Source organism: Engraulis encrasicolus, chromosome 13 (assembly GCF_034702125.1).
Source record: "Engraulis encrasicolus isolate BLACKSEA-1 chromosome 13, IST_EnEncr_1.0, whole genome shotgun sequence".
Taxonomy (NCBI): domain Eukaryota; kingdom Metazoa; phylum Chordata; class Actinopteri; order Clupeiformes; family Engraulidae; genus Engraulis; species Engraulis encrasicolus.
The window spans coordinates 17,123,770-17,140,915 of record NC_085869.1 but is presented as its reverse complement, the minus strand read 5'-3'; the positions used below and the strand labels follow the sequence as shown (position 1 = coordinate 17,140,915).

Genomic DNA, 17,146 nt, shown 5'->3' with positions numbered 1-17,146 from the left:
TCTTCTTTTTCTCGCTGTATGTTTTTCTACCTCCTTGTCTCACTCTATCTATCCCCCCACCCTTCTCTCTCTCTCTCTCTCTCTCTCTCTCTCTCTCTCTCTCTCTCTCTCTCTCTCTCTGGCTATCCGTCTGCAGCCTGTGCTGTTTCCAGAAATACCTCTTGATAGTGAGATCGTGAGGCAACACGGGGACAAAGCCATGTTGTGGTACAGACACTCCAACATGTATTTGGCTGAATTACACCGCACTCTCGATTAAAAGGTGCCAAACATAAACAAAAACAGGGCCCCTGAGGAAGGTCAGTAGACTGAAAGCTTGGCATATTAAAAGAACACAAAGAGGATTTAAGTGTGCAGACATTTTTGTTTCGTATGTTAGAGACACTCCAACATAAATTCATCATCCGCACGGGCCGTTGGGACAGGAAGTGGCTGTTCTTCGTCACTTTCCTTCCTCACGCCACCATTTCCCTGATTCGCCCCTTTGCTTTACATGCCGCTTCCTCTCCCTATCTGTCAGCTGTTTTACATGTCTTGTTTAGCTTCACCTTCTTCCTCCTTCCTCCTCCTCGCCTGGCCCGCCTGAGATCTCTCTCTCTCTTCTCATGTCTTGTTTAGCTTCACCTTCTTCCTCCTTCCTGCTCGCCCAGCCCAGCCTGCGATCTCTCTCTTCTGCTTCCAAACTGCTCTGAGCCACTTGTATTGCACTGCACCAGATCCGTGTCTAAGCCTTCAAAGGAAGCCCTTTTATCTAGCTACCCCAATCTAGGTCCCTGTCAAGGGCCAGCGCAGCAGCATAGCTCAATTATTAATTTCAGCAGTATAATTTTTGCATCCAAACAGCGCGGCTTGATGAATAAAACATTCTTGCAAATAACATTGGGCACTGTGAGCATAAACACCCCTGATTATCCCCACTGATGTACTACTGTTTAATGATAACCAGCGCTGAGGGGGGAAGCAAGTCAAGTAAGGCCATGTCCTACTGTGACATTTAATGGGGATTTTTTTTTTTTTTTATCGAGGAAGAAAATGCTACTGCCTAGATATCGAAGTCGATGTATGTCCCACAAAACAGTTCTTTTATTAGAAACTACAGTCTGCTTAGGCAGCGTTTTCCTTGGGGAATTGCCTTTTCACTGGCATTTTTTATGCGGAATCATGCAGTTATCTTGCTGCCTGAAATGTCTTATCCATGTGTGGCAGATACATTTATAGTGGGAGCGATCGAAAGAGTCGAGTGCTTCAAAAACGGGGGGTTGCAACGAGCCAAACCTCTGCCACACACGGCAGCATGGTAGTCATCTGCAGAAGATGGGTTGGGTTTTTATGGAAGAATTGTGGGCGCTCCACGCCAGGATGACTTTGCTCAGCAAGTTTTATAATGGGATTTTGTTTATTTCCTTGGCATCGCATGGCACTTAACCAATCAATTCTGCCCTTTTCTGCTGCTGGCTTTAGACCCACTTGTGAGTCGCTACCACGTCCAATGGGCACCAGAGTTCTGCAGCCACAATGAAACCAGAGGACCGGAGAAGTCCGTCACCCAGGTAGGCTACATTACTTATTTGCATGGCACCGGAGTCACTGATCTCACTGCAGTGTACTGTTCCCAGTCAGACTTCTCCTTGTATAACTTAATTAGCCTGGAACTGATACCTTTTTTAAAAATGCTGCCTGAAAAACTGAAATGCTCACTCACTTATAGAGTTCCCTGATGAGGACGAATCAAGCAAATGTTGTTTTTCTAATGACTTCGGTTCATGTGGTCAAACATGTGGTGTGTTGGCTAATAAAACGCATTCTCCAAAATAATGTTTCTGGGAACCAGGATTAAACCTTGCCTGAACCCCCCCCCATCTCAACCCCCCCTGCGAGCACTTTGCTTTGGTGCAGGGGGCTGGGTGCTGGGGGCCGGGGGATGGGGGGGCGGTGTCTGTTGGGCCTCAGCCTGATAGAGAATGGCAGTGGCCTAGTGATCAACACATTCTTCTGAGACCTCTGCTCCGGTTGCTAGGAAATGCACATCCCTTTTCTATAGACGGCTGGAAGGGGAGCACCCAAATGCGGGTCTGTCCCCTACACTCTGTTCTGTATGAATGCCATGCCTTGCTGCTTGAATTCAGCCGGGTCTGCTCCATATCACAGTAGAACATGTCCAAACCCCCCCCCCCCCCAACCCCCCTGGTCTTCTGGCTCCCAGAGTGTTGGTGTAAAACTTGGGCTGCTATAAATATCCTCCAACGTTGTATCTTCCAGGGAAACGAAACTAACCAGATTGCTTGCTGTGAATGCTAATTTGTTAAAATGTCTGCTTACTTAGCAATATGACTCGATATAACTGCATAACTAAAATATATAAATTAGTGCTAATTGTCAATGTAGGACTAAGTCAAAAGACAAAAACCACAATAAACTGTTACTGACTTAAAATGCACTTGAATTGAATTTCATTTAAAATTTTCACATGAAAGTCACTGATCTCTTAAATATGTTCTGTACTTAGCATTTAATGTAACCCAAATTGTGGCATGGAAACCAATTCAACAACATTCATGTTTTTTATTTGATTCTTGGATGTCTCTCTCGGCACATGACTCATGAGAAATGTCAAAGCCGTCCATGCCTGAAAGCAATGTTTGTTTTGGTGCAGGACAATTACATCAACCTACCGGCTCTGATGTTCTCCTGCAAGTACAAAGTCACCGTCCACATGATGAAGTCCAAGAGGCGCGCTAAGGACGAAAGTGTCGTCTTCTTCACACCGTCTTGTGCTACAATCAGGAGCAAAAGCCTCAAGCCAATCCACTGCCCAGGAGAACCAGGTAATGATGAAACAATCATATCCCATAAACGTTTAGTCTTATTGACAATAGAACATTAGAACTGGATAATAATTGAACAGACCATAAGATGTGTTCCTTAGTAACAGCATTTCACAGTAGTTCCAACAGTTTGTGTCAAACTTGGTGCATTTATTGTAACAACTAGTTAGCATATTTTCAAGAAAGAGAAAGAGAAGACATTATTGTCACATTTATGCAATTCATTAAAGTACTTACATTTACCATTATTTACGGTAACATCTTATTTTAGTGTTCACATATCTTATACGTATCACATACCTTATCTTTTTTAAGTATTTTGGGGGGGCTTTTTGGCCTTTACTATTAGGCCTACAGGACATTATGAGAGTAGACAGGAAATGATTGAGAGAGAGAGAAACGACCCCGGCCGGACACGAACCGGGGTCCCCATGGGCATGCAAGCCCAAATGTGGGGGGGCTTAGTGCGCTGCGCCACAGCGCCCCCCATATTTTACCTTATTAATGCCTCAAGAAGTGACTTGTAATGCATGTACTAAGCAAAATCAAACATTTGATACACATGTATTCACAAATGTCTTGTTTTTGCATCTGTATTTACCCCTCCCAGTCTTCCCAGGTCATCCCAAAGTTCTGGCCAAACCAGAGAACCTGACGGCGGCCTTCTCCATCCACGAGGGGAACATCACGGGTCACTTCCTGTGGAGAGTGTCTCGTCCTCAGCCACACCAGCACCGCATCACGGGGTTCCAGGTGACGTGGGCCGAGGTCACCACCGAGAGTCGGCAGAACAGCCTCCCCAACAGCATCATCTCCCAGTCGCAGATCCTTCCCCCGGTACGCACGGATATCTCCAAATAGGGGGGGAGGGGGGTTGGTGACATGTTTTCAAAGATATTTCAAGTTTTAAGTGTACTTTATTGTCAAGAATATATGTAAGAGACAGGGTTAGCACAGATGTTTGAAATTGTGTTTGACCAGTCCCCAATGTGCAGTTAAATAATCTCTCTCTCTCTCTCTCTCTCTCTCTCTCTCTCTCTCTCTCTCTCTCTCTCTCTCTCTCTCTCTCTCTCTCTCTCTCTCTCTCTCTCTGTCTCCCTCCCTCCCTCTCTCTCTCACACACATACACACACACACACACACACACACACACACACACACACACACACACACACACACACACACACACACACACACACACACACACACACACACACACACACACACACACACACACACACCCTTTAGGGGTTTGGTGACATGTGTGTTTTCATGTGGTGTCGGATATTATGTCTGCGAGGTGCTTTTGAGGTGACAAAAGGAGGGGGGGATAGAGAGCTTCTGAACCTTCTGAGGGTTCGTATGAGCCAGGGCAGTACTGGGGGAGAAATGGGGCCTGGGCACTTTTGACTTAAATAATTAGCTGCGCAGAACTGACTCACCGGTGATCCCCGCTCCCTGGCGGCCCCCTATTTTCAGAAATGTTAAAATAGTATTATTTACATTTCTGAAAATAGGGGCCCACCAGGGTGCGGGGCCCACCGGGAAATGCCCGCTAAGCCAAATGGTCAGTCCAGCCCTGGTATGAGCTGTCAGTCACAGGCGTTGTCTGTCTGAAGATATGAATAGTTGTGCAAGGCAGAGCAGAGGTGGTGTGAGATGATCACAGAGGGCGAGTGACTGGAGGCCCTTCCACGTCTTCCAGCCTTCTTTCTTTTCATCTGCCGACGAGGCGACGAGGCCAATCTTTTTCATCTGCCAGGAGCGCTGTCTGAAAAAAAAAAAAAATCCCACACGTTTACATAATGTCCCCCCATCAACATCACCCTCTGCTCTGCTCTGCTCTGCTGGCACCACCCAGCGAGATGAGACCGTCTAAAAATAACATCCAACACGCATGCAGACAGCACTGAACCCACCGAAAAAGAAGGCAGACAGAGATGACATTAATGACAACGCATTTGTTTATTTACCACTCATAGTAAATATGTATCCAATCTGCCTCTGATTCAAACACCTTTCTCTTCACCCCCCCATCTGTTACGAACCTGCATCCATTAAATTTGCTTTTAATTGAAACACCTACTGCTCTCTAAACAGGACTGTATATTACAGTTTTTCTCAATTGGTTTTGTACATTTCTCACAACAGAATAATAATTCTCAAAACTTCTTGTTCAATTGTGACTTCCTGCTGTTACCTGTGCACATGGTAAAATACGTTTCTCGTAGTTTTCAGCATTTAGCAAATGCTTTCATCACCATGCAAATGGTTGTGTACAATTCTCAGTGTTTTTGTACATTATCAATTGATTTTGTCGTGTTCTGCAAAATGCTTTGTTATGATAATCCATGAAAGATCTCACTCCCCAACACATTTACACAGTGACATAACATTTTGATGGCTCTGACACGTTCACAGACACAAAAACCTGGTTTTGAGAGATTGGCCAAGGGTTTTGAGCAAGAGATTGGGTTTTGCAGGTCATCCGTGGTGTTTTGCCACTTGTTAAATCTTTTTTGGAAATGAACGTGATGTTTTTCAAAATGCGAGTAAGATTCGTGAAATGTACAAAACCAATTGAGAAAAACTGTAAGACACTGTGGTGGCCTCCGGCACTGCACCTCACAGATGCCCCCTTAAAGGGACACTGTGCAGGAAATGGCCAAAAAAGGTACTGCAACTATGCTGATCATTGAAACTGGGTTGCCTATTGCCAAATTTGATCTTTTCATGAAAGTTTACCAAGTAATAAGCTAATATTTTCTAGTATGGCCAAAGTAAAGTCATTTTTGCAGCTAAAAATGGCTATTTCAGGAAATTCAAAATGGCGGACCATGGAGAAGATCCCCCTTTTCACGTATGAAAAGTGCAATTTTTTCAGTCATAATGAATACTTAAAATTTGATGGTGGTGGTAAGTATTCATGAAAAAGGTAACATTAGTGAATGAGTTGCATGAATTCTGGAAAAAAAACTAAAAATCTCACACAGTGTCCCTTTAATTAATAATATTTGTTACGTTTTTGTCATGTAGTGCATCATAAGTAACCAGTGGTGTAGTCTACGTAGAACGTGTCTATACGGAGTATACCCACTTCTAAATTTCAGGGTTTCAGTATACCCACTTAAAATTGATTGATCCATTGTTTTGAATAGGACAAATATATACAGTATACCCACTTCAAAAAAATCTCAAATATACAGTATACCCACCATAAAAAAGTAGACTACACCACTGTAAGTAACTGTAAACGGTTTGTGACCCCCCCCAGGGGCACTGTGCCACTGGCCCTTATGGATAATCCAGCCCTGTCTCTAACCCATTATCTCTTTTGTTGTGCTTCCTTCTCCCTGTGCAATAGGATCATAACTTGTTGGTGGTGGCTAACCTGAGGCCGGCCACATATTACCGTCTGGAGGTGCAGGTGATTACAACGGGAGGGGAGGGCCCCGCCACCATGAAGACCTTCCAGACACCCAGCTTGGCTCCCTCTCTGCAGCATCGTAAGTAGGGCTGCCTGCACAATATATCGAAAATGTGTCGAAATCGCGATACCAAGAATGGCGATATGCGTATCGAGAAAATGACCTAATTATCGCGAGCAAGTAAAATATTTCTGTGCAGTCCAATCACTTGCTGAATTTCAACAAATGCGCAAGAAGCCTGCCATGACCAAAGCCACGCCCCCCACACAGACTGATAAATTAGTGACAAAAAACACTTGGCTATTTCTAGATATTTTTTAAATACCGTTATCGAGGTATTGCATTCCGTTACCGAGTATCGATTTTTTTCTGATATCTTGCAGCCCTAATTGTAAGCACAATCTCACCTCAATCTCATTATCTTATCTTTGCTAATTTTCCCAGTAGCTTCAAAATCCTAGAAGAAGTGCAACTGTGCTAGTCAAGGTTTAATGTCAGCTTTCACATTAAAACCTTGACCGTAATTGTAGCACTGTTGCGCTTCTTCAATAATTTTCAAGTGACTTCCATTGAGATAGCTGCACCTGCAAAAAAAGATTCAAGGTGTGCAGGACACCCCCTCCATTCAATTTCCCAGTAGTTCCCACATTATTTTTCAGCGAGGACAACCTTTTGGAGCAAGAGCATTTCTTGAACCCCCTTCCCTGTCATATTCCAAATGCCAAACATTTTTTATTTGAAATTCACCACAGGAAAAATACACTTAACACGTATGAATCGTTCAAGTTAATATTGTTGTTGTTTCACAGTGTTATAGACATGTATACATGTGTATGGGATTAATGCAAGCATTCTGTTCTCCTTGAACATTTTTACTTCAATCCCTGATTTACCTATGTAGCCCCATAATGCACGTTGTTCATCCAGTACTACATAGTACTACACTACTAAGACATAACACAGGGCCTTTAGTAATGCAGTACGACTTGGTCATTGCCTATTCTGGTAACAGTTAAACTCAGGACTGCAATGAGCTCAACTCAAACAAAGTAAACAACTGGGTGCTCATTCCTCGAGAATATATAAATTAAAGAAAAATCAGGACAGCACTCCAAGTTTATGTGGTTTATTGCCCGTCATTCTGGTAACAGCAAATTTATAACGCAGTGTCTTAGCGTGTTAAAGGCTGCATGATATTAACAATATCATATAGTACAGCAACTGTGTACACAAAGATGGAAAGATTCGAAAAGGATTTGAAACACTGTTTGAAAAAACATGCTGTATTACACACAGACTTTAGAGCAAATTGAGATTTGAAGACTGAATTATGTTGGTTGTAGTTCAAATAAAGATTCAAAAAGATTACAAAAAATGTCTGGAACTGCTATAACAACAGTTGTGCAGGGGGGAATAAAACAATTGCTTTGTATGTGCTTCTGAATGCCACAGAATACCACAGAACTGCACAAATGTTAAAGACAGTGGATACATGCTGTCAGGGTCGCTGACAGCTATTGCTGGGCCCAGGACAAAGCCATCTTAAAGGGCCCCCTACCCAATACATACAATGTAATCGGGACCCAATTCTGGGCCCCCTATCCATCTGTGCCCGGGACAACATACCCCTTTGTTCCCCCCTGTCGGCGGGCCTGCATACTGTAGCTGTGAAGTGGCCACATATTGAACTGGCATGAAGCATCTGGAGACAGCAGTCTGGAGACCAAGTTCTAGTGCATGTTGGGTAGTAGGGCATTGCCATATGGTTTGCAGATTGAAAGCTGAATGAGTAACAGCGTGTGTACACACTTTACTTCCCCCTACAGGGCCGAGACTCAGGATCCACCATGAACACCACCACAAGCCCTCGACAGAGAAACACTGAGGGGGACGTCAGACGCAGACGTACGCAGATGACCGACTCCGATAAAGCAGCTGTGGCAGCAGCACCAGGCTCTCATCCACAGGCCCATCGCAGCACACAGATCAACCCAAAACACTGCGGGACAGGACTAGTAAAGTCTGTCTCCTCCCTCCCCAGCCCCTCCATGGCCTGGCTGTCTGCCTGCCCACCCCGGCCCCCGCTCTGGCCTCTCATTCTGTGGAGTACAGCTCAGTGCTTTCAGGAAACACAAACATGGGGGAGAAGGCTGCATTTCATTTCAGTGCTTCTTCCTTCTCTCGCCCCATCCTTTCCCTTGTTTTTTTTTTCTGTGCAGTGCGTGTTTGGCATCGTCATGGATGGTACAAACATTTCTGATCAGCAACCCCTTTGGGTCATTCATCATCATTTTTTTTTACCAAAACCGGTTATGAACATTTTTGTTTCTTATGCCACGGAGAAAAAAAAAAACATAAATATATCAGGGGAAACACTTAATTTTTTAAAATGTAAAATGTAAACCTACATCAGTTTCACATCAACGGTATTGGACTGCAACGGAATGAATACCATGTGAGTATTGAATAGACATCCATCTTTGCAACAGTGAGAGAAAGACTCCACCTTATTTATTTTGTGGTACCACGCCAAGTATGCCGCCCAGGCTCACAGAATATATGAGTCATGTAAGTTAAAATGATAAAAAATGTAGTTGACCTGAGGATATTATAACGTTAGGTCATATAAATAAAAAGGCTGTGTTTTTGACCTAAGGATATTACACTTAAGTTGATATTGCATGTAGAAGTCCATCTCATTTTAAGCTGTAAATGTGTAAACTGAATGCTCCTATCGGTTTTGCATGAGAGACCCCCTGTGCTCAGTAGGCATGGGGATTCATCTGTGTCGCCACTTATGAATATTTTAGCAATATTTCGTTAACAAATTAACAGATAATTATTTGGAGAGTAATATGTATTGTATTATTATTAATGAAATTATAACTTTTGTGTGTGGACATGATGAAACTGTATATGTTCTATGGCTGTAGAAATATTTGTTGTTAAACAGTCAGTGAATGTTTCTATTTATTTATGTGCGTGTATTGAGTTTGATACGTGTGTATGTGTGTGTTTTTTGTGCTCTTGTCTAGACCTTTCCTGAACCAGTAATTCTGTAAAGACATTTTGTAAAAAATCAAATTGTAAATATAGTCTTATTTTACGTTATTTTTCCATGGTAGACCTTGTACATACTGTTAAGTAATAAAATAATCCTTAAACTCATTGCCAAACACTGAGCCTCTCGTGTTTACATCTTCTTCCACGGAAAGGCCATAATGTTGGCTTTTAAAGTTTTCTCTAAACATTTCGCCTTTTGGCACACAAGCCTGCTTATTTAACACACACCAAGTGCAACTCAGCATATTTGCACACCTCTCTGAATTTTATTAAGCATGAGGCATCTACTGGAGAGGGTAAAATAAAAAGGTTATTCAGTTCAAGAGGAGCTGGGCGTTCCAGACACTAACTCATTAAATATGATCGTGGTGTCATTGTTTGTTTTCACATGACTGCGGGGGTGCTAGAATGAAGCCCTCTCCAAATATGAACAGAACACATTGCTCTCAAGACCAAGAACTCTCAACCACTGCTTCACGCTGGTTATCTGAAATAAGGGGCCCATAGTACAACGCTGGTTCAGGAGTAAACCAGGTTAAGTTGAGAGGTAAATCATGATCTGAACCAGTTTTGTAGTGTATGAACATGAAGTGTGTGTTCACCACAGGGCATGGGTGAAAGTGGAATACTACATTTTCTCTGCTGTTTTAAAGTGACCTGAGATGGGATGTCACAATGAGGTTGTGCTGCTGTACAGTACACACCTGGTTGATTTTGCTGTGTGCTGAAAAGAAAATAAAGGTCCGCAACACTGTAAATGCTTCATCAAAGTGCAACTTTTGTTTCGTTGCACTTTGATGAAGGACATTGAGTCTGAAACGTCGTGCCAATAAATCTTCTGGGAGCATTTACAGTGTTGCGGACCTTTATTTTCTTTTCAGTTATCTTACGTTTGGTCCAGCACCTGTGCCACTGATGTGCGCGCATTCTTTGACTTTCTGATTTTGCTGTGTGGACATGAAAGTCATTAAGCCAAGGTGCTGCTCACAGAGAGTAAGCATGCTTCTGTCTCAGGGGTTTGGCTTCTTTAGCCATCACATCGTTTTGTTTTAGACAAAGCTGAAATGTTTGCATGCTGTAAGCTGCTTGTGTGTTTTATTTTTTCTCTCTTTGACCTTTTCACGTGTGACCTATAAACATATTTTCTTTCTTTCTGAGAAACATGGGCTACTGAGCAATATGTGTTTACATGTTCTCATGCCAGATGCCATTGAGCTACTTGGGAATGAATGCACACGGTTCATTCAAATGTATCGTGCATGTCTCAGAGCCCTACAACTTGTTGCACTACAGAAATTCATATTGGTTGAATACTCAAAGCATCGTCTCTAAGCATACATAGGGCCTATATGTAAAAGGTGAAACATGCAAAACATGATTGATCCATGCCATCCATGTATTGACATACAGTATCTTCCATTGCTGCAAATGAAAGAAAACACAATATGTATACCATAGCTCTGTTTTCATTTCATCTCATTCAACACACTCCCATGGCTGCCCCATATCTCTGGTATGTTATGTTTGCATTTTACCATGGCCGCTGCCCGAGAGAGTGCCTTATAGGAGAACAGAGTTATTATGGAAGGCCTTCACCTTTAAAGTCCTACACAACCAAGAACTCAATCTGGATCCAGACTTAGCCAAAGGCTTCTCTGGCAGCCAGGCAGATATAAGCAATCCACTCTCCCACAGAAACACATGGTTTTGCCCAGCTCGCCTGCTTGCTTTCTTTTTTTTATCTACACTCCGTTTCTCAGGCTCACTGTGTGTGTTTGCTCAGAATGTTCCTTTACATTCCTCAGTATTAGGAAACTGTTGAATGGCAAGTCAGTTCAGGGTAGAGCATTGCATTGGAGACAACCACATTACTGCTTCAAGGTCTGGGCTCCAATGGCAGTGGACTCTGCGGCAAATTGGTCGGAGAACTTGTTTTCACACTCTACCCATCTTGTCAGTCCTTGAACACTTTAGCCATTCAGCGTGTTTATGTACAGTTCTATTATGTCGCAAGAGATTAGTTCCTCTCTGTCCATGCAAAGTAATCCTCTTGTCTGTGCTGCTACCCTGGCCGAGGCTTAGCCAAGGCCCTCTCCTCCTAGCCAAGCACATCCCTCCCTTCCACAGCCTCTCTCTCTCTCTCTCTCTCTCTCTCTCTCTCTCTCTCTCTCTCGCTCTCGCTCTCGCTCTCTCTTTCTCAGCCTCAGCCCCTACAAACAGCAAATACCATTGCCCTCAAGTGTGAAGACATCAAAACAAAGGCTTCAAACCTCCTTTGAAGCCCCACAAATAGCAGCTGTGGGGGCAACGTTTCGGAGTGGGACAAAAGGAGCGAAGCGCAACAATGGAATACATGCACATATCGGAACGTGAGGAATTATGGAGGGGAAAATGCGAACACGCCGACGCCGTGTAAACAGGATTGTTCATTGCACGGGCATGGCATGAAAAAAAAAACTGCGCTCAGTCAAATATTTACTCTTCTCGCTTGTTGACCTGTGTCTTTTATTTGAGAAGAGAATGTTGAAACACTAACTCATTTTTTTCTTCTTTTCAATAGACCAACAAAGCACAACCCTGTCTCTTACAGATTCTGTTCCAGTCCAGCAGCTCTCGTTCTGCAGATTAGCAATGCCATATTTGCTGTTCATCAAAGCTCTCACGCCATTGCTGCCCCTTCCAGAATAAACCTCATCACGTCCCATTGTCAGGGCCGGCTGACAGCTTTGGGCCAGGCCCGGGACAAAATCAACTAAATGGGCCTTGCCCTGACCCAATACATATGATGTAATGAAGACCCCATTCTGGGCCCCCCATATCTCTCTGGGCCCAGGACAACATTCCCCTTTGCCCCCTCCTCATGTCAGCTCCCCTGCCCATGGTGACACGCATGTCAAAGTGTGAGACGCTTTCATATGTGCTGCTGGAACAAATGCTGATGTTCTCTCCAGCAGTTGGTGTGATTTTCAGATATAGCCAGCCCTAAAAAAAAAGAAGCAGATCATGAAAAGGCACTCACTGTGTCAGAAAGTGGCAGTGTTTTAAATCTCCTTTTGTTTGGCTTGATCAATTCACTTCATTTATTCTCCTGCACATCTGAGCATTTCTTCTTTTTTTAAATCTATGAACTAGAACCAAGTATGGCATGTCAGAAGAGAAAACGTTCTGGAGCCCCTGATCCTTGATAGGCCTACTTCTGAGAAGAGACGTGATATCCTGTGCGATTGATAACCCCACCCACCCCCACCACCCCCCTTCATTAGATGTTTTGTGCTGGCCAGGACTTTGGTGACCTTGCCCTGAGGTCCAGTGTGTTTTTGGTTAGAATGCGGTGAGCAGGGGCAGGCGGACCCGCAGATGAAAGCCTCTCTGTTGGGCCGGCCCGGGGAGGATGTTCCCTCCAAGTCTAATGAAGTCCAGAGTGGTTATGCACAGGCACAGCCACACACACCACATCACGAAGCACACTGCCGCCCACAGACACATACGCCCACATAAACACATCAACTTCAATCCATCCTGCCTCATATCATACTTTCAGACTTCACCACTCACTGAAATTGTGTTGTGATGTTGTATGTGCTTTCAGTAAGACTGTTAACAGGGCACCATTGTTTTCCTGTCCATTCACCTAAGACTAAACAGTGACTAAATGGTCCGATACTTATCCAATACCATGTTTTCATCTAAGGCATTTCTTTTATAATAAAAAAGGGGGGATCCCACTCTACGTCCATTAGTCTTTGAAAATCAGGGAGGATATCTGCTTAGCCAGCCCAAAGCAAAACACACTTAGTGACAGGTCTTTTTGGTTTGTGTAATCTCTGTATATTGACTGGGACTTAAGAGGCACAAGACCACTGCCTTCCTCACGGCTCTTCCCAGAGGCTAGAGAGCGTTTCTATCAAAGCCACACACACGGAATAGAAAATCCTTTTCTACCGCAGGGTATTTCGGCTTCACCAAGGCCTGCCAGGAGCGCTTAGGTTCCCCCTAAGCATTATTCAGTTCCTATGAAATATAGTTAAGCCCTCTCTCTGCTCTGCGCGCGCAGCAGTCAAACGCAGAACGCTTTTAATGACTTTTACAGCATCGCTCATTCTGTCACTACGGGAAAGAGCCGTTGTCATGAGAGTACATTTCCGTAAAAGCGGAAGAAAAACAGTTTGCTTTTTAAGACTTTCACAACCAGCAATAAAGTATTAAGAGGAATTATTCAATCGAAGAAGCCAGAGCCCATTCAACGGTGTCTGTCTAGTCTGAGGAGCGACCGAGGGGTGACTTTCCACAATGAATCGGGGACAATTTCAGCCAAAGTCTTGAGTCCTTGTCCCGGCCGGCTCACCCATGTGCTGGAGGGAATCATAACAAATCTTTTGCAGGAAAGTCATTCATGCCTGCAGGAATAAAAAAAAAGTCATGCTCCTAAATATCTCAAAGTCCCACTGTGTCCAACGCGTCACACTGCAGTGCATCAGAGGGTGAAGGCCACAGGGTGCTGTCTACTGCGCACACTAGTCTGACGGGAGTTCTCTTGTGATGTTTATTAAGATCCACAGGTCTCCCTCAAGATGAAGGCTCATCACCTCCGCCAGGGACATGTGTGTCACATTAAAACAGATAAGGCATGGAATGGAATCATGGCTCCGGAACACTGCAGGGACTCACTCTTCAGTGGAAAGTTGAACAAAGCAGTGGGCTGTGAAAACACTGCAGCACTGCCCTTGGCGAAGATCTGTCCATGCCTCCGAGACAGAATTACCTAGATCTCATTTGCCGAATCAACACATCTTCGCGTGCCATGCTTCAAAGGCTTCATGATGTATTTTTTTTGCACTAGTATGTAGTATATTAGCAAACCATTATATTAGGACATGTTTTAACCATTATTAAACACACCTCCTCTTCCTCAGTGATTCAAATGAGCCGAAGCCTCTTAGTGCAGATTGGGTCGCCGGCGGGCCTATTCACTATTTGCTGAAAATACTCAACTACATCATAGCAACATTGCTATTTTGCAATTTTGGTGACAGTAAGGTTATAAGTATAGGCTCTACGCTAAGGGGTCAATATCCACTGAGTGCGTTCCTAAAAATCACATCAATGGAGATGGAATGGTGAGGTGAACAATGCTCTGTTTCTTTTTCAGGTTTAATAGACTCCATTGAATCCTCCATTGAGTCCTGCTGCCCATAGGCCAGGCCATTGTGTTTTTGTCTATTGTGGCGGTGATACGGCTGGTGTTGGGACGGGGCAGGTGAAGGGTCACCAGGACACAAACGGCTCTGAAGTGCAGTCACGCTGAAGTCACAGCAGGGCTGGACTGGTAATCTGGCATACTGGGCATTTTCCTGGTGGGCCAATGCTGTCCTCAGGGGCCGATGCTGTTTTTTTTTTTGGTGCTATTGGTTTTTTTTCCAGACCGGCCCGACATTTAGAGAAGGTGGCCCGTTGGTCCATCCTTAATATAGGCAAGGGACTAGGTCAATCATAGCGTAGATAAAACATTTGGGGGCTTTGTGAGGGGCTGGTCTTTGCCGAAAATATCCGGGCCATTAAATACAAACAGGTAATTGGAGTGCTCCCGGGTCTTCGCCTTTTCACCTTGGTGCTCATCAGTGTAGGGGCTCTGAAACTTGGGCCAAGTACTCTACTGTAGAGAAGATCTGAGGCACTCAAGGCTACAATTTTTACTTTTTATTTTATTTCTATTTTATTTCATTCACTTTTACAATGCTTACGTGTTTCGGCCCTCATGGCCTTCTTCAAGGCGTAATGACCGGGCCGTTTTTCGAGCCCAGACCAGCCCTGAGTCACAGGCAGTGCAGTGCAATGGTAGTAGTAGCAAGGACCTCCAAGGCAGGTCAGAAGGTCAGCTCCTCTCCGAGGGGGGGTGTGGGGGGTGGTGCACCGCAACAGGGGCCAGCAGCAACCTGGCTCTGGGACAAGCACGCGGTCACGGGGTCGGGTTCAGCTCAAATCCACACACGGGAGATGTAATTGAGTCTGTCGAGAGAGCCTCATCTCATCTCAGCTCTCCCTGCTCTCCTCTCCTCTCCTGGCATTACGCAGTTACACAGAACTTCCCCTGAGAGGGAGGTGAGGGCTCCATTAGGGAAGAACAGGCTATTGGAATAACAAAAGAAACCTGAAGCTGGTCATTAAAGCTTGCAAAAGGAAACTAACATGGGTTGAGGAGGGCAAGAATCTGCTTGATGTCAGGCAATGGGGGGGCTTCTGGCTAGAGGACTGAGCATTGTTAAGTGTATCGCAAATGAATTTTGATCAGATGTGCACTTTTGTAAAATATTCTCGATAGTTGAATCTGATCACTACTTGTGCCGTATTAAGGTGAAGAGGGAGCACGTCAACATCCCCCGGAGAAGAAAAGAGGCCAAAGGACAGAGAAGAGCTGCAATTTCCCAATACCTTAAAAGCACTGCACACATGGCCGGATTAATGCACAGGGCTAGATAGGGCTGCAGTATAAGGCCCCCCACCAGCCAGGGGCCCCCCAGTTGGAATTATAACACAGTCTCTGTAATTTTGTTATGAAATTTGCTTTCCGTGGGGGGCCTACAGCAACCTGTAGCCTAGGGGCCAAGGGCCTTCTTAATCCGGCCCTGACTGCACACACAAAGACGAGGGAGAACAGACCTGTAAGGTCTGAGGATTTCGGCTGTCTTTGGGAATAATATCAAATGTCGTTCCTTGTATAATGATTGACAGATGACACAAATGGCTTGTGAAATATTTGATGTCTGACACATGGATCAAATAAATGTGTGTACGTACAGTACATCTGTTGATCCATATGGCTCCTCCTTAGGCAATGTACCGTATGATGGTATATAATCCTTAAAAATATGGAAAGAGCTAGCCAAGACTACATCCAGACGCTAGTAAAGTCTCTTTACAACGTCATGCCCAATACTCAAATGGATTGTCTTTGTTGATTCTTCCATTGTGTTATTTTATGTATAAAGCCTGTTTAAAATCAATCGAGAGACATCATGTGTTTTCCGATCAGAGCGGTGCATGATCTTTATTCTTCTTTCATTAGTGTCTAATACACTCGAAACTTGAATGGCTCGATGGATAGCATGTTACGCCGTTATAAAAGTTCGGCTAATTTATGTTATGAAGGGTCGCACAGGGAGCTTGGAGGTGAAGCATAACAAGTCCAGACATTCCATTATTCTTTGCACAAACACAGGAAGGGGGCTGTTTCATTTGATTGACTCCTACATGCAAACATCAATGGGCTGTGTTAATGTGATTTGCATTATTCCAGTAAGTTGTGTGTCTAAATATAACGGAGAGAGGGAAACCAACACATGGCTTTGGCAAACAGCTGTGTTTAGAAAAGGGGTGCCGGGGCCGCAGTCACGGCCTGTGGGAGAGGGGTTGTGTGTTGTGTGACATGCATTCTCTCTTTCTCTTCCTCTTCCTCTTCCTCTTCCTCTTTCTCTTTGTCTTTCTCTTTGTCTTTCTCTCTCTCTCTCTCTCTCATTTTCTCAAAATTCTCTCTGTATGTATGTGCACGTGTTTGCATGCAAATGTGTCTCTGTCTGTATCTGTTTACCATGTACCATGTACATGTATGCATCTGTTTGTGTATCAGTATCTGTATATGTATAATATATACTATATGTGTTTGTCTCTCTCTGTCTCTCTCTGTCTCTCTCTCTCTCTCTCTCTCTCTCTCTCTCTCTCTCTCTCTCTCTATCTATATATATATATATATGACTCTCTCTATCTTGTCTCTCTCCGTGGTGTGTGTGTGTGGTCTCTCTCTATCTTGTCTCTCTCTGTGGTGTGTGTGTGTGT

The 17,146-nt window shown here is 44.1% G+C and overlaps 1 protein-coding gene across 3 annotated transcripts in view; it reads left to right on the top strand.

The window, feature by feature from the left end:
- The window catches only part of LOC134460757 (anosmin-1), a 50,397-nt gene extending 40,976 nt beyond the window's left edge, over positions 1 to 9,421 (top strand). For 2 of the 3 annotated variants that reach the window (XM_063213291.1, XM_063213290.1), the window contains exons 10-14: positions 1,462 to 1,550; positions 2,654 to 2,825; positions 3,436 to 3,662; positions 6,190 to 6,331; positions 8,080 to 9,421. In XM_063213291.1, the coding sequence (XP_063069361.1) occupies positions 1,462 to 1,550; positions 2,654 to 2,825; positions 3,436 to 3,662; positions 6,190 to 6,331; positions 8,080 to 8,138 (689 nt within the window). In that variant the 3' untranslated portion in view covers positions 8,139 to 9,421. The remainder of the gene's footprint in view (positions 1 to 1,461; positions 1,551 to 2,653; positions 2,826 to 3,435; positions 3,663 to 6,189; positions 6,332 to 8,079) is intronic. The other variant, XM_063213292.1, reaches the window with a different exon arrangement.
- The last annotated feature ends 7,725 nt before the right edge of the window (positions 9,422 to 17,146 follow it).